Source organism: Lethenteron reissneri, chromosome 48 (assembly GCF_015708825.2).
Source record: "Lethenteron reissneri isolate LAM-NWPU_2019-01 chromosome 48, ASM1570882v1, whole genome shotgun sequence".
Taxonomy (NCBI): domain Eukaryota; kingdom Metazoa; phylum Chordata; class Hyperoartia; order Petromyzontiformes; family Petromyzontidae; genus Lethenteron; species Lethenteron reissneri.
In genome coordinates, this window is record NC_083826.1 from 443,738 (window position 1) to 464,170 (window position 20,433).

Here is a 20,433-nt window from a genome sequence, read left to right on the forward strand (position 1 = left end):
ATGCACAAAGATCGCGTTGTTATTTTTAAAAGACACGCATTCCACATTTGCATTGTCCACAGGGACATTCCAAGCTCTTAAAAACTTCTGAAACTATCAGATGCACATTTTTCCCTGGTTTGCAAAGTATGTCTACTGACGGGAAAAAGTGGTCAAGTTATTTTAGATTTCAAAAAATGTAGGCCAATAGATTGTAACAAGCATCTGACGGGTAACTACTACATCGTGCACTGCAGCAACGACAACGCGAGAGCAATGAGACCCATTTGTGCGTTTGTTTATTTCTTTTCAAGGCAAATACCACAAAGACAGGTGGATAATCATATTTTGTAACACCACAAAACAAACCCGCAAATACCAAAAAAAATCCCAAACTCGACACTCTGAGGGCACACGCGCACCGGCCAAACCATGACAGGGAGGGCGGTGGGGGTGTTTTCCCTGCTGGTGAATGCCTCTGGACGAGTGGGGAGTAAGTGCTAGCGGTCCGTGCTAGATTCGCCAACACGCTGGGATCAGGGCACGGGGTAGTGGGAGTTTCCTCCTCCTCCATGCCAGAGTGCCAGCCACGAGCACCGTCACGGCGAGAGGCAACACCACTGCCGCCGTTGTCACCGCCGTCTCCTCCGCCGCACCGCTCGAGTCTGAATGGCAACAAAAAACACGAAAATCTCGCAGTCTTCTGAATGCCACAGCACCACCAGATTCATGGCCGAGTTGTAAAAAAGCCGAGGTTGAATTGGTAGTCACGGTGAACACCTGTGTGAGCGATCGAGACAGAAACCAGTCCAGTGCCAACCCTTCACTCACAGCGACCAATGTGGAAGGAGGCGATCAAACAGCTCCCATGACCAAACAGGGCAGGGAGGCCTCCATCCAGCAGTGAATTGGCAGCTGTAATTAATTCTCATCATAGCCAACAAAATGAGCCCAATCAAATGAGGAAATATCGTGCAGGTGCAAGGATTATGGGGCAATATCCAACATTGCACTTCTCCTAAGGTATTCGGTTGGCATTAACGACGTGACAAGACACGACGAGGTGACACGCAGCGAAACCATTAGGCGCAGTTTCCATTGCCAAGTTTTGAACAGCGTTCTGATCAATTTGGTAAGGGGGCAACGTCTCCAAGATAAACACTTGATATACCAGTTTTGATTTTGACTTAAAACTTGTGACTGCAGGAATTCATATTCTTTGGTTCTTTCGGTAAAATCAGACGATAAAAATCAAGTAAATAAAAATGTCACGACGTTTCGATCGCAACACAAGCAGTCGTCATCAGGAAAAGGGGTTGGCCTCTAAAGGCAAACCGTTTATAAAGGTTTGGAGATGGGCGTAGCCCAAGTGTATCTGCAGCACCACCAGCATGGGCCAGGCAGCAATGCCAATGCAGCAAAAGGGCCCCACGATATCACTGCACACCGCTCCACACACCACACTGCTGACGGTGGAGGTTGATTGACAAGAAAACACAAGTCAAGTCATGACCCAAGTGGTTGATGACAGCTTTGCAATGATTGCCGAGTTTTATAACCTTCCTCTCAGTTGAAATTGTGTCTGTATATATGGATGGCTTCATGAACAAATCTTTACTCTTTGGTTCTTTCGGTAAAGTCACGTAGGTATAAAATAAATCACGACGTTTCGGGCGCAACACAAGCGTCCGTCATCAGGTGGGAAAGCATGGTCTGCTGTTGAGGCAGACTGTTTTTTAAAGGTTTGAAATGAGTGTAGCCCAAGGATCCTAAGAGAAGTGGCTGGGGCTAGTGATGTTAATGTGAGAAATCAGCATGTAACTGGAAGATAGGAGGAGAGCAGCCTCCTCGACGAGGGAGTGCAACCCAACGGGTGCAATCCAAAAGGGCCTGTGGAAATGGCTTCAGTTGATGTGCAGTGGACTGTTGAACTCAAGAGTTCAGTGGGTCGCCACTCTGGTGTCAAGAATGAAACGTTCTTTTAATTGGGCGCACGAAACGCCAGGGCTTGTCAGAGCACTTTATACGAGATACAGCTTTCAAAACGTCTCGCACGTTTGAAAGGGCACCCCCAGTGGCAGCTGTCCCTGTGCAGAACAAGAATTCCGCACCTGGCCTGCAAGCAGGCATGAGTCCGACAGTGGTGTGATTATTTGCAGGTGTAATCCCAATTGAGACCCGATTGGCTGGTCAGGGTTTCTGCAACGTTACTCCAGGCTTTTTTAATTTTCACTTGCTACCGTCGTGGGCAGATCTGCAGTAAGATATGCAGATTTGATTTAATGAGGCCACAGTCCGTTTTCACTTTGGAACACTATCGATGACGTACTTGGAGCGGGACAGATCAAGCAATTCAGTTGATGAATTGACTACGTTCTTGGAGCCGATTACTCGGGCTCCTCTAAAAAATAATTGATAATCGGTAATGTATTACTATTATTTAGGATTTTTTAAGGCACATCAGACCTCAAAAAAGGGCTTCAAAGCACCGTACAGTACCTCAGATTTCCCGCATCTGCAAATAGCATGGTTGGCTACATACGGTGCGAAATAAAGTCAACATATGCACAGTAAAATGTACACAACGAAAAACACATCTCCAGTCTCCATAACATATCATAGGAAATAAGTAAGGTTTTTAGTTTCTTGCTAAATGGGAGAATGTCAGCGGTCGGGTGCAGTTCTACAGACAGAAAGCGTTTCAAACCAGAGGGCCAAGGCTATAAAAAGCCCAAGCTCCAAAATATGTTTTCCGAAAGCATGGCTGACAGAGGTGCACCGTCATGGTGTGTAAAGCTGCAAAGAGGCAATTGCTAAAAGTGCTTTAATTAAAACATATTGCATATCCCCCACGCGGGTGACAGAGGTGCGGACTGCACCGACATGGTCGTGGGCCCTCCCGAAGCGGAGCAGGTCGCGCTTGTCGACAGCGGGATGATCCGTTTGGTCCCCGCTCACGGTCAGGGGACCCAGGCCCACGTAGCCGCTCACCACAATGCCTGCATACACAAAAAATTTACCCGTAAAAACAAAGTTTTTCACTATAAATCCTTTATATGCGTGGCAGGTAGAGTCCTCTCGTCCTCTGGCTTGAGATGGCTGCCACCTATGGGTCAGACGATTGCCTGGCAGCATTAAGCAATTGGTAATTAAATATATATATATTTTTTCCTAAAAAGTGTGAAATTTAGCAAAAAAAATTTTCACGAAAATTAATTGTCACGCACAACGAGTCTGTGTGGAAAATGTCAGCTCGATTGGATCACGGGAAGTGGGTTAAAAAACGACCGAAAGATTTTCACGGTCGTAAGCGCGCAAGCAAGCGAACTTAATATAAAGGATTTAAATAAAAAACGACCGAAAGATTTGCACGGTCGTAAGCACGCAAGCAAACTTAATATAAAGGATTTAAAAACACAAGGAAGACAAACCATGGGTGTGCATGGATCCTGCAACTCCCTAAATTGCATTTGTATGCAGGAAAGCATTTAGTTAAATATTTAATTCGCAGTCCAAAAGAAGGTTAACCTACATACGTTAGCGATTATGCGGTTCTAAAGCTGCGAGTCCCAGAGTGAGATGACGTACATGATGAACCACTATTGCAATGACGAGTTATTGTGCCCCAGACGTTTGAGACAGAGCTAAGGCATTCATTCGTTAAACCTTGCTTTGCAAAGTTAGTCAGGCTTTATTGAATAGCTCTATCTATTCAGGAAAGTCTCACCAAGTGCAGCTTCATCCAGGAAAGGGCTACATTTTGGATGTTTAATAATTTTCATTAACGAGTGTTTACCATGTGGGATGAAAGTGGAAAACAAATAATTTCTTGCCATTAGGAAGCTCACGGCCCCACAAGCAGCGGGAACCGTCGCCTTTTCCACAAATTGAAAATAAAACCAATCACCCGAGCGCTATTTCGGCGCGCCGCGACCGACGATGGAACACGTCGAGTCTTAATCGATCTCGTGCGCGACGTGCACGAGCCTCTCGCGAGCTCGTGTCCACGGCAGGCAATCGCCAAGGGTCGTTCGCCGCGCCTGGAGAACAGGCAACCTCCACGCGGAATTAGGGCCATGACTCAGTCCATATTAACACCAACAGAGGAATGAGGCATTAGTTGTAATGCAGAGACTTACACGTGCTGTATTTTGAACCGCAACAAGGGAGAGACAAAATGATAACAGATGTAACCTAGAAAGTTAATAAACACAGATATGAAGCTGGGTGGGTGTGGTAAAGGGCCCTTAGCCAACAGCCACGAGGTCGTCTGTTAATGAAGTCAAAAGTACAAAAACTTTCCCTCCGACCAAATGAGACTTATTTGCCAATGCTGCTGCTTTGACAGTGGTGCGCAAGCAGAGAACTACTCCTCAGTTGTCATTTACACTGTGGCCTTCAAAGAAATATAAAGGGCGTCTGAAAATGAATATACCAAAAAGAAAGTTGAAGAGTTAGATTGTCATTCGAGATACTTTCAAATCTTATATGAATATGCATTCGACTTAGTTGTAGCTTGTTGTGAATATTTATTGGTACCTTCTGTTTCAAGAGAACCCCCATTATCTGATACGACAAGTCCACCCGTTCACCCGACTTGACACCATTCGATTTTAATCTGACGTTTGTTAAATAGTAAAGTCTACACTAGCAAACAAGGGACTTGAAGCACTTCAACATCGTATTGTTGATGCCATGTCATCCATCCCTATAGCGGTGTTTGAATGCAAAATATGTTGATAGTGAATGGACGGCATGTACAAGTTTATTAATAACTGTCGAATATCATGGAAAAATTACACCAACTAAAAACGTACAAGTCAGTTTAACACGTAGGCTTTCGTAATCAATATCATCCATATTTTTTTTGGGTTAAACTCGCCACAGCCAATTAGTAAGGTTTGTCATGTAAACAGACGATGCCAATTTCTTACTAGTGTAGTGGTTTGAACCAGTCGCAGATGTAGACTTTGGAGGCAGCACATTTATTTAGTTCCAACACACAGGGTAACTTCCCCTTAACAGAATAACAACCTCGGGTGGTGACCACCCAGCCAACTACACTAGTTACCACGTAACTGTTACTACGGACCCGGGACCAACAGCATTTGCCCAGGTCCACGTGCTGGAAGACTCGTAGAACGGAGATCGTAGACGAAGGGTTCTTTTCCCAGGATTAACAACCCCGGTCCCTCTCAGGACTAGGCTTATATTCTCTCCGCGGCATGGCCGGCTCTGCCCTTGGCCACATCCACCTTGCAAAACCATCGAGAAGGATCTGGGTTACAATCACGTGACCCCCCCCCTAGCCTCCTCTTGGGGGACCCTGTCATCTTAACCAGTCACGTGTCCTCCCAGGTCAACCAGAGTGCCGTGGCCTCGCACGACCTTCCCCTTTGGTCGGCACCCACACACCGTGTCCTGTAGGGCCGGCACGGCACTTACAGCATGGTGCCATCCAGTGCTGTTACTCCACTAGTACAGCACACACACTGATGTTTTGGAGAACAAAGCCACAAGATTTAAAATCCTGAGTATGACGTTTAGCCAGTAATTACAACTAGCTTCATCCATCCAGCAACAGCCAGGTGGAGAAATTCTCCCGTTTCATTCCTCAAATAAAGGGGTAGATGTGATACCACTTGAGCACTTCTTGAGCGATGTGTGGGGGAGGCAGGGGGGAAAATTAATGAATGCATATAAAGGACAATGGTTATCCATTGCAGGTTGGGTTATTTGTGGGTTCCAGGAGACCAGAGACGGAGTACTTGAGGCAACACGTTTCCTAACAGAGGGGTAACGGCCCCTCTACCTGATACTTAGGGAGTTATGGCCTCCGGGCTAGCGTGTCCTATCACTGGGGCCACACTCACAATCCCTCCGGCTAAGGGGACCTAAGGGGAGACTACCTGACCCAACCCAGCCAAGGTCCTCGGGTCTCGACCACTGGCCCACTCGGTCCCGGCCCTTAAAAGGACGTCGGGACTGGGGGTTCCCAGGGTCCTAGCCAAGCTGGTCTTCTTACTTCAGCTTCACGAAGACTGCCGAACTCGTCCAGAGGTCCGGCTTTTATACCCGTGGCCGGGTCTCTCCAACCCTGACCACGCCCTCCTCCTGGAACTCTAGCGGGCTCTGGAATATCCCCCAACCCCTCTTGGGGCTGGGAGAGCCTAGTGTCCCAACAGCCCAGCTCATCCTGCCCATCCCAGGTTACCACCCCCCTATGGACGTGTCTGCTACTACAGGTAAGTGTGCATAACAATGCTATATACAATGCCTGACGACGCTACATTTATATGGTAATCAACATGCATTATGCAAGCCCATTGTTCTTAAACCTTCTGAAGGACAACAACAAGTACTGCTATTTTAATCCACAAATCTGACTGCCGCCTGATGATGCCAGTTGTAATTACTGGCAAAACTCAAATTTTAAATATTGTGGATTTGCTCTTCAACACACCAGTGTGGTGTACGAGTGTAGTGACATATAACTGGTCACCAAGTAGCATAGCGCTGGCTGCTGGCAGGGAAGGGGATCTGCAGCTTGTAGCAGCCAACTGACTGACAGCAGGCCACGTGATAGACCCGAGGAGGTATCTAGGGTAAAGATTACAGAAGGGACATGTCAAGAGGCCGCTAGTAGGTTCCAGAAGGGGGAGGCATGGCCAGGGCAGAGCAAGGTGACGCTAACAGAATAAAAAGGGGGTCCCAAGCAGGAGCTCGGGACTGTTGTTTGGAATGGGATCCCCATTGTCATTGTGCTGTTCAAGATCGTCGCTGTAGTCTCGAGCCTTCGTCACCTTCGTCACCTTCGTCACCTTCGTCACCTTCGTCACCTTCGTCACCTTCGTCACCTTCGTCACCTTCGTCACCTTCGTCACCTTCGTCACCTTCGTCACCTTCGTCACCTTCGTCACCTTCGTCACCTTCGTCACCTTCGTCACCTTCGTCACCTTCGTCACCTTCGTCACCTTCGTCACCTCCACTTGATAATTGCGCTGCTAGACGTAGTTGGCCGTCTTAGATCAGCGCCGTCAGTGTCAGAAGGCTAGCGTTGTGTGTAGGCTAGCAACTAGAGTAAAGTTGCATATAAGCAAAAGACAGTGTAAGGTGTGTATTGTATATAGATTACAAAGTGTGCTCGGTGTTTAATAAATAGTGTGCTTCCTACTCTTCGTGTCCGAGTCAGCCACGACATGAGTCACGAATTGGCATATTCCGTTCACGTGACAAACCTTACTAACTGGCTGTGTCGGGTGGTGGTGGGTTTAATGACACATTTACATACTTACGCAATCTAACCCAAAAAAAACCTGTATTATGGATGTATAAGTTTACTACATCTAGTCCTATAAAATGTCCACATCTCGAATAACAAAACTCTTCAACGTTATTTGGGATATTAATTTTCGAACACCCTGTATATATTTGAAATTGGCGACAATTCAGGCAATGGCCCTTCTTCATAGCATCATTTCAAGCGCTACGAAGGGCCACTGCCCTAAACATCTATTAAACTTTTCTTTTTAAGGCCACAGTATTAATGAATGTGTTGAGTTTTTCACCACATTGACTTTCGGCAGGGTGCATAGATGTGCAATACAATAGACTTTGCTTGCACTGCCCGCCACTGCTGCCGACAATGTAGTTACGCAGCCGCCAACAACACAAGGTGTGCATGGTAGTCGCCCATCCAGGCTCAAACCAACTTAGCTTCCAAGATCTAACATGAACAAGGGGGAGCCCATAGGGGTACCCTCATTCTGTTTGTAGAAGGTGCCATTCCAGGTAAAATAGGTGTTGGTGAGGCAATGCCTAACCAGCGCAGGTACATCAGAATTCAATCCATGTTGGACTAAGTCCTCAATTATTGGTAGGGTGTCCGGTACTGGGACTTTGGTAAACAAAGATACTACATCAAAACTGACGAGGATGTCATCAGGAGATAGTACCATGTCCTTAACCATAAAGACTAATTGGGTTGAGTAGAGTACTGCCGAAGAGGTCTTGCCTGTGAAGGAAAGCAGAGTATCTGATAGAAAACGGGCTAGGAATAACCTGGTTTAATAACAGGCGGTTGAACACAGATTCGAACCTAGGGTCTTAAGAGTTACTGGCTCGGTGCTGGCACACATGGCCAGATTGAATCCTAGTGATGTTAGTTTTGGAGGACCTCTATTTCCTTCCTTGCTTTTATTATTTTCCCAACCATGCCTGATGCCAAACACTCTTGTTATTCAGTTACTCACCTTGGGGAGTATCAGTTCCAGTAATTGGAGGTGCAGGGGAAGGACAACAAAATAAATAAGCAAGTTCGAAATATATTCGTTTTCAATCTAATATTTAATAGTGCATAGCTCCTGGCTTCCTAATGAATCGGAAGAACATTCCAGACGACTACCGAAGGGTAACTGAAAGTGCAGGATGTAGTGACCATCTTTGTTCGATGGCTAGCCAAAAGCCGCTGCGAGGATGACCGGAGTTTGCATGATGGTGTATGCTCATTGAAGAGATTGGCAAGGTATCGTGGTTCGTTTGTGAAAAGTGCAACTTTATTACGTATTCGTTCGGCAGCCGAAGCCAATGCAGATTGGCGAGCACTGGATGGATATGGTCGGATCTTGCAGTATCCATCACAACACGTGGCAAATAATTTTTGTACATGCTGTAGCGTGCGCATGTTTTCGCCAAACGTCCCGTAGAGTAGGGAGTTTCAATAATCGAGCCTTGTTGATACTATATTACATTCCACCGTGTTGGCTACATCACGACTAGGCCTCGGCAAGGTAATTTACCCTTTTTACCGGGTAAAAGGGTCAAGGTAAAGGGTAAAGATGTCGACATGACAAGGGGTAAGGTAAAGGGTAGGGTAAAGGTAGCTCGGAAGAATTACCCGGTAGGGTAAAGATAGCGAAGTATTACCCGGTAAATACGGTACCTTGTTCACCGCTAAAAGCTCCGTGGCGCAGTCAGTGGCCTACATTTAATAAGTAATAATAAAACAAACTTTATTAAAAATACGCTTTTATGAAATGTACGAGTAATGACAGAACTCCACGACTCCAGGAAGTGGCCTGGAAGTTTGCCATAACGTAAGGGGCCGTAGTGATTTACAGCCAATGTCAGTTGACCGTGGAAAATTAGACCAAAGCTGAAACATAGCATATAAAAAAAGATTGTTTAAAAATATTTAGATTTTTTCATGATATAATATAGTATTGTCATCAGTATGACCTAAGTATACCAAGTTTGCAGTCGATACCACATTAGGAAGTGGGTAAAAATTGAGTTTCAAGATTTGAGGATACAACAACAACAAGCGTGTAAAATTGGAATAGAGAGTACTGTATTCTATATGAATAAAGTGCTCTACCGAGCATTTACCGTTATAAACCTTGTTCATGTGTAGTAGTACCCCAGTAATTACCCTGTAATCGGGTAATTTGTATGGGGTAAGGGTAAAAGGTAGGGTCGTTGCTTTTTACCTTTTACCTTATCTGCTAAAGGGTGAACGGTAGGGTAGAGGGATTGTATTGTGGTAAGGTAAAAGGTAGGGTAAAGGTAGGCTCGTTATTTTTACCTTACCGAGGCCCAATCACGACTCAAGGTGGTGGAATGTGTCGTAGAGCACCAATATTAAAATTTCAGGACCTGCCTGTATTTTGCATATAGTGACCAAAGGACATTCTGGTCGAGTATGGTACCGAGGTTCTTAAGACGAGTAGAACACTGAATCTTGGAGTCTGAGACTGCCAAACCCGATCCTCTCGGAAATGTTTTCGTCCGAGCACCAACCAGCAGAACCCCCCGATTAACGTGGTTGGTTACATACGGTGTGAAAGAAGTTCATACATCTTGTTTAGTGCAAACCACAACCTCCATGAAACCACCTGAAACTTGAGATGACAATGACTTTGGGGAAATCATTACCAAGTGGAAGAGGTGCAGCCTTGGCAGGGGCAGACGAGGAGCAGAGGTTGCTGCAGCATGAGCATACATGGTTATTGCCATCTGGGGACATCCATCTGCAAGTCACACAAGAGCCAAATATGTCATGTATATCCTAAACAGCTGTTTGAGCCAAGTATCATTAGTGAGCACTTATGAAGGGTGGCACAGCACACTAGCGGTTGGGTGGCAAGCACCATGCCTGGGTCGCCTTTGTCTCTCTAGTGGCGATGTTCACACATACCAGGTACTCATTTGAGGCGGAGTAGACCTAGGGGAGGCCTATGACCGGTTCAAATAATTACCACGAGTGTTGGCCGTAAGTAGGAATCATTTGGCCGACTGGGTTCATTGCGCCAAGAGGTGCGATGAACCTCTTGGCGAGCCGACAGAAAATCAAACCTCCACACACGCGTGACACAGATGACTCGACAAGAGATTACTCTACAAGACAGGACACACCGCCAGGTTGCCTGCAGCATTGAAGGCGAGGCTTACAATAACTTTCATTTCCAAAAGCCATATTTTCAACATTTTATATATTTATTATTTTAATTACAATTTACCTTATTAATTAGCCTTCGTTACATTGTATTGACTTGTCAAATTTAGTCCACATTTGTTACTTTAAATGTATTCAAAAATAGTTATTAAAATTGTTCTCAGCTTGTAAGAGGCAGCATCGTTTCAAGAGTCTCAATGGGTTCACGTCATCTGCAAGCTCAATAAAGGACACTTGTAAACAGGACACATTCTACCCATATGGAAAAGGTTAGTGGAGAAACGTCTTATGCAGGATGTTTTGAAGTTCAAGGCCTTGTGGCCAAGAATCAAATGGAGGTTATGGCCTAAATTCAGTTGGAAGGCTGCCCACCCCTGGTACAGACCAAGTGATAGTTGTGATGTACATACATACACGTGCTTCCGTGATGTACCTCAGCGTCTTTAAATGCCCCCTGCTATCCTTCACACAAGTGCTCTTGTATGTCCATGTGTATTTTCACCCGATCAGCAACCCCACCAGACTGCGGAAGTGGTTTCTCATGTCGACATTTTATAGCTGCCAAATACTCTAAAAGCATGTGGCTTCTAATGTGGAATCGAAAAACCGGAAGACCCGGGGAGAAAAATCTACACGACCATAGGGAGAACATGTAAACTCAAAATATACAGGTGTTCGGGTCAGGATCGAACTCACGACCTCCTGTACACCAGGCGAGGTAGTTAACATTGCCGCCAGTGCCCCAACCGAATGCTTTGAGCGCAATGCGAGGGGCATTACCCCTCGGGGAAGTAGGTGCACGCCTTGTCAACAGCATTGGAAGATGTTGTTTGTTCCGCCACCTTGAGGTTGCATCGCAGATAAACCTAGCACATAAACCATGCACACGACACATGCAGTCCCCTAATTTAGCATCAGCCCCAAGCTAATTGCATGCAGTGCAGCAAACTCTTGCACAATACTGCTATGCTCCAGTGTCTAAGATCTGTGCAGTGACTAGGGATACTTCGAACAATCAACAGTGTGCAAGCACTCATCCACCAGTGGATTGATAAAGGGCCGTATAGTACTTGTACAAGGAGGTCCTGCGTGAAGAGATTCTTTTTGTTTTGATACTTTCGTTCCACAATTATATTTCATAGAAGCGGAAATGAGTGGTAGGCTTAGGGTTAATTAGAAGATGCCATCGCTTACAACACTAGAACCTGGGAAAAGGACATTTTACGATTTGGATTTTGGACCGTTGCGTTTAGGACACATGGCACACACCTAAACCCTAAATTATTAAAATGAGTGAGAGGAATACAAAAAATGGAAAAATCCCCAGAAACCGAGAGAGAAACCCCAGAAACTGAGAGAATGAACAGAAACCAAGGCCGAGAAACATTTAAATGTCACTCAGGCAAGGGAGTCCACTTTGAGAAAAGGGAGGTTACTAAATACGTTTTCAAAGCAGCAAAATAATAATGTAATGCCACTTTGTGAACACCCCTAGAGTAAATAAGTTCATAATAATCTTGCATAGTTGGTATTCGTTTTCCGCTTGTTTCTCAAAGGCTGTGGGTAAAGACAAACCATTTTATACCAGAACCTAAATTGGCAGCAGCTGCCACTGCAATGAAAACGGGACCTAGGTCATTTTCAGTTAAACAAAAACATAACAATCCGAGTCAAGGGTAAACCACGAGACTGAAACATGCACAAGGTATTACATTTCTATAACAGGCTCTACCAATTTCCCGTAGAATTCAAAGGGCAGCTACACGGATGGAGCCAGTTGCACAAACGGCCTCATTTTCATCTCCTGCTGCATCGTGCAAACTGTCCATTTACACCGACAGCCGCGATTTATCCACTGCTGGACGAAGACCATCTCATTAGCATCCCTCTCTTGATTCGACAGGCACTCTCACTTGTGCACATGCCGATCTCAACGTTCCATGTGCATGGTGGTCATGTTTCTTCTACTGTGGCTGCCATTCTCCATATTATCAAATCGGCATATATATTTTTATATTTGCCCAAGCCCACTTTTCTTTAAGTCTCTAATGGGAGTTGGTTCCGAATAATTTAGTCATAGCATACAATTGGCCAAACACCTTTCAGAGAATTGCCAAGGTTTTAAGACAGGCCCTCATGGGGGCAGACCTATATTATCCAGGTGGCATTTGTTTAAGCAAGCAAGCGCTGTACCAAGTTTTGGCTTTATGGGTATCGAGATTGTTTAAAAACACACGACCCAGACGTAAGACATTTGAATTTGAGACTAAAATAGAATAAAAAATTAAGCAAATGAAGAGAAGTTTGACTATTTTCGGGAATTAACAAAACCCCGGTGTACCGATTTGCCACGTGGTTTCTATGACAAAACCCCAAGTCACTTTTGAATGCACTCGATGTCAGAATCTAAGCAAAGATTAGGCTGGATAATGCATGGCTGGCCGATCATCATTATATATACACACACACACACAAAAACTTTTTGGGCTGGTCAAGAGCTATATTGTCAGCAGAGGGGAATGTAGCAAAATTCTGTTATACTCTACTTGAATGCTCCAACATACATGTGCCCCCCACCTTTACCAACCCACACTAACCAGTGTAATGAAGAGAGTGTGGTCAAACAACCCCCATCACCCTGCAGTGCAGGAGGCCCTCATCCAGCAGTGAATTAAAACTCTGCGTGGCTTCAATTGACGAGTGTAACATTATCAACTAAAATAATGCATACATAATGCAACGGTTTTCGCAGCTGAATTTACACGATTTGTGATCATTTTTGGGTTGGGTAACATAGTAACCAAATTCTATTTTAAAAGCATTTAACATGTCAATTACAACCGTTTTAGTTTACCGAGTTGAACATTTCTCAACCCTCCAATTCCTAAATTTGGTTTGACCGACTGGATTTTCCTCAAGGTGCTTGGTGCATCTTCTTGGTTCTTTCGGTAAAGTCACGTAGAAGGGAAATAATAAAATAATAAAAATAAAACATAATAAAATAATTCTCACGACGTTTCGGCCACAACGAAAGCAGCCGTCCTCAGGTGAAGAACAGGTCTGTCGGGAAGACAGCGTCTGAATGAAACACCCCAGGCTTGGAGCGTATATTTAAGCTGGGTTGGAAGGAGAAGAGCGTCTTGACAAAATAATTTGCATGTCAAGAGGAATTTAGCATATTTATGGGAAATGCAGATATGGGGTTAGTGCTACTTGTGAAATGCGTAGGAGGTGGGCGGGGGGGGGGGGGGGGGGGTTCAAAGTCATTATGCCCGTGCATTATGCAGGATTAGCAGCATCCAAGGGAGGGGATAGGGGTAAGCATTAATAAAGGTGTAGTGACATAAGAAGAGAGGGGCTGCTGGGGGCTCTGGGTCCCTCGGAGGGCCAGGCGCTTAATCCCATTGGCGCCAGGCGTGGTTTCTCAGGCGGGTCAGACGCTTAAGCCTCTTGGCGTCAGGCGTTGGGTTCCCAGGCGCTTAATCCCCTTGGCGCCGCCAAGGGGGGGGGGGCTATGTGTGCTCTGTGGGATATCTGGGGGCGCACACGGCCCCATCCCTCGTTGGACCAGGCATAAAAGTGGAGCTCCCTGGACGATCGGGGCCAGTCGTAGCTCAAGACCCAAGACCAGCCATCTGAGGACCCTGGGACGCTGTGAGAGCCAGTGGTGGGACTCTGGAACTCCCGACTCTACGACCTTGTGAGGGCGAGTTCCAGAGCGTAGCCAGAGTAGAGTATCTAGGCTGTGTACCTAGGCTGTGTACCTAGGCTGTAACAGAGTATCAGGACTGTTGGAGTGTTGTGTTGTAATAAAGAAGTTACCTCTACAAGTGTCTCCGGAACCCGTTACATTTGGCGTCAGAAGTGGCTATGGAGACAAGAAGTAAGCCACGTACCTTCAGTCCTGACGGCGATGTCGAGGAACAAGCAGCGATGGGGTGGCCAACGCCGGCCGACAGCGACGCTGCACCACCAGCTGAACAGCTGTCTGCTCCGCCGACCGTCCCCTCTCCAGCGTCGGGAGCAGGTATGGAGGAGGCGCTGCTTCGCCTCGCAGAGCTGCTCTGCGCCACCGCCTCCCTCCTGGGCGAGATGCGGTGCTCGCGGGCGATGGCGGGAGGGAGAGAGGAGGCGCGGCGCTCGCCCGAGCCCACCGCCGCCGCCACAAACATGGTGGACGCCGCCGCCATTCCCGCCACCGGCGTCCCCCCCACGGATGTGAGGGATACTTCCGGGAATGACATCACTTCCACCGGAGGAGCAATGACCGCTGGGAGCGACGTCACTTCGGGCCCAGCGTGGGCCAACCCGGAGACGCCGCATCATCAGCGCTGCGTCCCTCACCGCCGGGTGACAGCTGTTTGCAACCTAGCAACGCCGCGTCATCAGCGCTGCGACCGGACAGTGAGGGCGCCATTCTTACTGTAACCGGCGCCGGGGCCGGCACAGACCGACACGCAGGTCGCCGCCTTTGCTGCTCTGGCCAAAGGTTGGAGGTCGGGAGACCAGGCCCCTGACATTTCGTACATTTACACGCTCCGGATTAATGATTTTTTTGTTGACATTCTCTTCGTTGTCGTCGGGGAGTCGTGACTGTTGTTGGGTAAACTGTGTGGAGCTTCGCTCGTGAGTGTTGTCAATGTGTGTGCGAAACTTTGCTTGTGATTGTTAACAATGTATGGTTTGTATTGAGCTTTGTTCGTGATTGTTAATGTATAGCTTGTGCTGTCATTGTTAACGATGTATAGACTGTATGGGGCATTTATCTTGAGATGATGACATGCTGCCAAGGATTTGGAATTGTCAGGCTGGCTCTCAAATATCTTGGGGTGCAGATCCTGACCAGGATGGCCCAGCGGGTGTTGCGTGTCTAACACGAGAGTTGTGGTCCCGTCATGCTATGGCTGACGGCTTGACCTGACAGCCCGGAGATAGAGACACTCCGTGGCATGTCTAGCCTAGTGGGCTGTGCGCTCACATGGCTCGGAGAGTGTGGTCCCGTCATGGAATCGCTGACGGCTTGACCTGACGGCCCGGAGGTTGAGACCCTCCGTGGTGCATCTGGAGCAACAGGCTCGCCCTGACGGCCCGGAGATTGAAACACTCCGAGGCGCGTTGAAACAGTGGGCTGGAGATTCGTGGTGTTCAGGTGTAGTTGTCCCGTTACGTTGGGACTGTATCCCTCAGTTATTAGGGTGCATGTTGTGCAGGGAGTGAACGATGGGTCGTCTCAGCTCGGTCGGTACAGCTATATGCTGCGATGCGAGTCTTGGAGAGAGACTGGGTCTCAGCTCGGTCGGTACAGCTATATGCTGCGATGCGAGTCTTGGCGAGAGACTGGGTTGAAGTTCCCCCGATATGGCCGACGCGTGCTACTGGTTGCGACGCCGCGTCGGAAAGGCGGTGGGGTGGTAACACGGAAATTCCCCCCCCCCCGATATGGCCGACGTGCGCGGTTTTAAGATAGAGACGCCACGTTGGAAAGGCGGGGGGTGCTAACGGTTGACATGTAATGTCGTTGGTGGTCCTCATTGAGGGCTGCTGGGACGGAAGCACGGGATGCCTTTTGGAGATGCGGTTCGCGCGTGCAGCTACCATTTCTGGGCAGGAACAGGCAGATTTATTTTGTTTGTGTCATGTAAATTTTATATATATATATATAAAAATGTAGATACTGGAGTAGCCCTGAAGTGCGACTTCTTTGCCCAGTACATGGGTCGACCCTGAAGTACGACTTCTTGACCCGGGACGTAGACAGACGTCCGGATTAGTGTGTGTAGAGGGATGCTCGACATGTTGGTCTTCGCCTTCTCTCCACCTGACGGATGGGAGGCTGGCAGGGTGGTGTGGAACCCTGCCATCCATGCGGTGGTTGTGCATCCAACGCGTCGGAATCTGTATATTTGTTGTTGTTAATTCCCCGTTTTCTATGCGGATCCCGAGGAGGGCTAGGTGTGCCGCGGGTCGTTTGTTCACGTGTCATTGCTTCACCTTTTTGTTGATTGATGCTTGTATATAGTGTAGAGTTGTACAGGTTGGTTATGGTATTTATGGTTGCTTTCTTGTTCTCTTTTCTTTTCCTGTTGAGGCTCGCATATTTTTTTTCTCTCTCCCTTTCGTTAATTTAAACTTTCTAATTATTGACAGCCGGGACGGCTGGAGGCTACATAGAGGGGGGTAATGTAGTGACATAAGAAGGGAGGGGCTGCTGGGGGCTCTGGGTCCCTGGGAGGGCCAGGCGCTTAATCCCCTTGGCGCCGCCAAAGGGGGGGGCTGTGTGTGCTCTGTGGGAGATCTGGGGGCGCACACGGCCCCACCCCTCGTTGGGGACTAGTTATAAAAGCGGAGCTCCCTGGACGATCAGGGCCAGTTGTAACTCACGACCCAAGACCCACGACCAGCCATCTGAAGACCTTGGGATGTTGTGAGAGCGAGTGGTGGGACTCTGGAACTCCCGACTCTACGACCTTGTGAGGGCGAGTTCCAGAGCGTAGCCAGACTAGAGTATCTAGGCTGTGTACCTAGGCTGTGTACTTGGGCTGTAACAGAGTATCAGGACTGTTGGAGTGTTGTGTTGTAATAAAGAAGTTACCTCTACAAGGGTCTCCGGAACCCGTTACAAAGGGAAGGAATGTTAATAGTATGTAGCTGCAGTAACTAAACCACCACGTAAAAAAACTAAAGTATGAACTACATAGTATCATCAGTATACTAAATATACTCTCCAATAAGCTGAGCTACTAACAGTAAGTAATACATTACAATTCTACGTCGCAAAAAATATAATATGCTTCCAGCTAAACTTTTTTCTCCTACATCACACGGGTCTACCCCGTACTATATACTGCCATAGACAAACCCAACATTAAATTATATACTGTATTACTATACACCACCCTATACCTTCGACTATACATTGTAATATTACACTGTATTATTCTACCCCACCTACTATATATTCACTATACAATTACGATACTATATATTACCTTATACATTGTATTAAACATTACAATTTTATACTATTTATTATTAAACAATCTGCTATACACTATACCATTGACCGTCGCGTGAAAAATACTAAGAGGAAGCAACGAAATATGTCAATGGGAGAGTGGTGGTAGGAGACTTGCAGCGGAGCAAAGAATCCATATTATGTTTTATTTTTATTATTTTATTACTTCCCCTCTACGTGACTTTACCGAAAGAACCAAGAAGATGAATCCCTGCAGTCACGAAAGCTTTAAATCGAGAAGTGCTTGATGCAGTCGAGGGGAATTGGTATGGAACTTCCCAGCAAAGCTCTAAAAATAACAATTGGTGCGTCAATAAATGCTTGTATACCGTATGAGAATTTTATTTGTTTGGCTGCGTCGGGTTGGAGGGCCTTAAAACAAAAAATTGTCAAATCATTATGTGGCCTAACCCAAATATTTAAGAATGAAAACTGCAGAGTAACTCGAGTGTATTAAAAGACAAACTGGAGTGTGCATAACAACAAAGCAGATGCAATGAAACCTGGCTGGATGAGTTTTGCTGGAATCCAAAGGCCTTGAAAGAAAACCGCAACCGATCCGGCCTCAGCCTTGCTTGGAAGTGACCAGGGTTGAGCCCATTTTGGATTTTTAAACACCTAAATACACATGCGCACATACAACAACAACAACCGCCATTCGCCACTAAGTGGCGGTGACGTCACCACGACGCTTGTGCCAGGCCAAGTGCACCTTGAGGCCACGTGAAGTGTCGAACGCCCGCTGGCAGGAGGTCACGGGGCAGACCCAGCAGGTGCCACTGGTCGACTGACCGAGATGACATATACACACACACGACAGCTGAAGCAGGTGGTATCAGCAAGCATGCTGACATTTCTACAAAAGCTACGATCCCCTGTATAGCTAAAATCTATAGACTGTGCTGGGGCAAGAGCTGTTAGTTACCACCTACACCAACACAAGTGTGGCCATGGTAGCAGTGGCATAAGAGTTACGAGGCAACCGACTGCCAGGTGAATAAGTGGAGTGACCGCGTAAACACGTTCCTTCGGAGTGGGCAGGTAGGAACTTGGTTGGACAGCGCATTCGTGCACGACAGACAGATACATCATCCCTGGTGGGCAGTGTGGAACCTGTTGTTCCTACCTGTAATATATTTTTGTGCTATACTAGTGGAGTGACAATCTGGCTGCTGCCTGATGATGCCGGTTGTAAATCACTGGCGAAACATCGTACTCGGAGAGCAAATCCACAACATTTACAATCTAACACACCGGTGTGCTGTATTAGTGACGAATTGGCATGTTTTGTTTACATGACAAACCTTACTAATTGGCTGTGTCGGGTGGTGGCAGGTTTAACACCGCATTTATATTTATGCAATCCAACCCAAAAAAACCTATGTTATGGATGATATTGGTCGTGAAAGCCTACGTGTTAAACAGTGGAGTGACGTTCATGAGAAAATAAACCATACTTGTAGGGATGGAAGAGAGGGGTAGGAGACTATACCCGTGGTTTTGGATGAGTATTTCAGCATTGGGTTCGTCGGGGCTCGGAAAGGGTACGGCCAAGCACTCGTCGATGAATAGCAGGAAGTCGAGGTGGGGGCCAAGATCCACGGAAGCCTCCACACGCACATCATCACCCTGCCTGTACGGGCCACTGTAATCGCTGAGCCAGTCGTCTGTGGTGCCAGCAACCAAAAGAGAAACATTAAATGCCAGGGTTCTGATACAGATGAAGCTCATAAAATCTGGTAAACATGGATTGTCGTAAGATCCAAATGCGACAAAAAAATCTAAGGAAGTTACAGGTGCTTGAGTAAGATTGCAAATCTGGGGGCATTTCAGTAGACTAGGGATGTCATCATGTCCACTCTGCAAGAGCCAATTAGCTGCCAGAAAGACAACTGCATGCAACATAGCCGTCATGCAGTCACTTATGCAATATGACGGCACGAAGTCATACAAATTTACAAGAACAGAATCTGAACTTTGGTGACCAGTTCCCAATGGACGGGCTCCTCAGAATGTTCAATTAGTTTCCGACCAATTTCCTTGTTCTGCCACCTCTACAAACTTTCTAAGAGACTCATCCTGAACTGGCTGTCACCCAACTTGGAGGTAAAACGTATTCCAGAACAAGCTGGCTTCTGGACTGGCAAGTCCAGCACTGGTCAGGTGCTAAACCTCACCCAGTACACAATTACGCCATCTACCTTACTAACACACACACCATCTCGGTTTTAGGAGAGGTCTTTGCGAAGCAGTCTGGAGAGTTGGCAGTATCACCGAAACTCTAAGCAAGATGAAGTAGTGTTGCGTTCCACTTCATTGGAGCCCAAGGATGCTTGCTCGCTTACCGCTCACGGCTCGCAGGCGGAAGGGCAGCCGCTGCTGGACCACGCGCTCGCTGGTGTAGGGCAGCCACGTTGGAGCGACGTCACCGCTCGTCACGTTGTGCTTTCTGCCAAACGTTGACAACCGTTCGCGCACAAAGTTCAGTGGCTTAACACAGGATGGTTCAAATATCGATAATTAAAACACTAAAAATTGACACTTTTTATTAATATAGAAATTCTTCTGCACCATACAGAGCCCATTTTGCTAATCGGAGGTGTGTGGGAAGGACAAACTAAAAATCATAATCGGTTCTAAAGCAAATAGATTTTCAGTCTAGATTTGAAAGTGCATAGCTCCAGTGGCTTCCTAATATCTGAAGGAAGAGCGTTCCAGACAGCCGCAAAAGGGCATCTGAAAGTTGGTTATGTTACTCTAGATAATGTTGTATGGTACATTGACACTTGCTGGCCTAAAGAAAACGTAACCACATGTTAGACGAGCTAAAATAATGTTACATAGTATTAGGTACTCGATGTAGTACATAGTGTATAGCACTCACTACACATCAACGTGTATAATATATGCACTAGAATGTTAGGTAGCTTGTAAAGGATAACAATGCAGTCGTCAAAATGCTTGCCTAGCCACTGCTAGTGGAATG

General features: G+C 46.7%; 1 protein-coding gene across 1 annotated transcript in view; it reads right to left on the bottom strand.

Annotated features, from left to right (window-relative positions):
- Window positions 1–440: 440 nt before the first annotated feature.
- Window positions 441–20,433, bottom strand: part of LOC133354677 (zona pellucida sperm-binding protein 3-like) — a 31,586-nt gene continuing 11,593 nt past the window's right edge. Inside the window, exons 4-10 of the mRNA XM_061571723.1 lie at window positions 19,793–19,896; window positions 18,940–19,114; window positions 17,951–18,065; window positions 11,213–11,298; window positions 9,913–10,007; window positions 2,859–2,978; window positions 441–644 (exon numbers count right to left, since the gene is read on the bottom strand). Of these exons, the coding sequence (XP_061427707.1) occupies window positions 493–644; window positions 2,859–2,978; window positions 9,913–10,007; window positions 11,213–11,298; window positions 17,951–18,065; window positions 18,940–19,114; window positions 19,793–19,896 (847 nt within the window). The 3' untranslated portion in view covers window positions 441–492. The remainder of the gene's footprint in view (window positions 645–2,858; window positions 2,979–9,912; window positions 10,008–11,212; window positions 11,299–17,950; window positions 18,066–18,939; window positions 19,115–19,792; window positions 19,897–20,433) is intronic.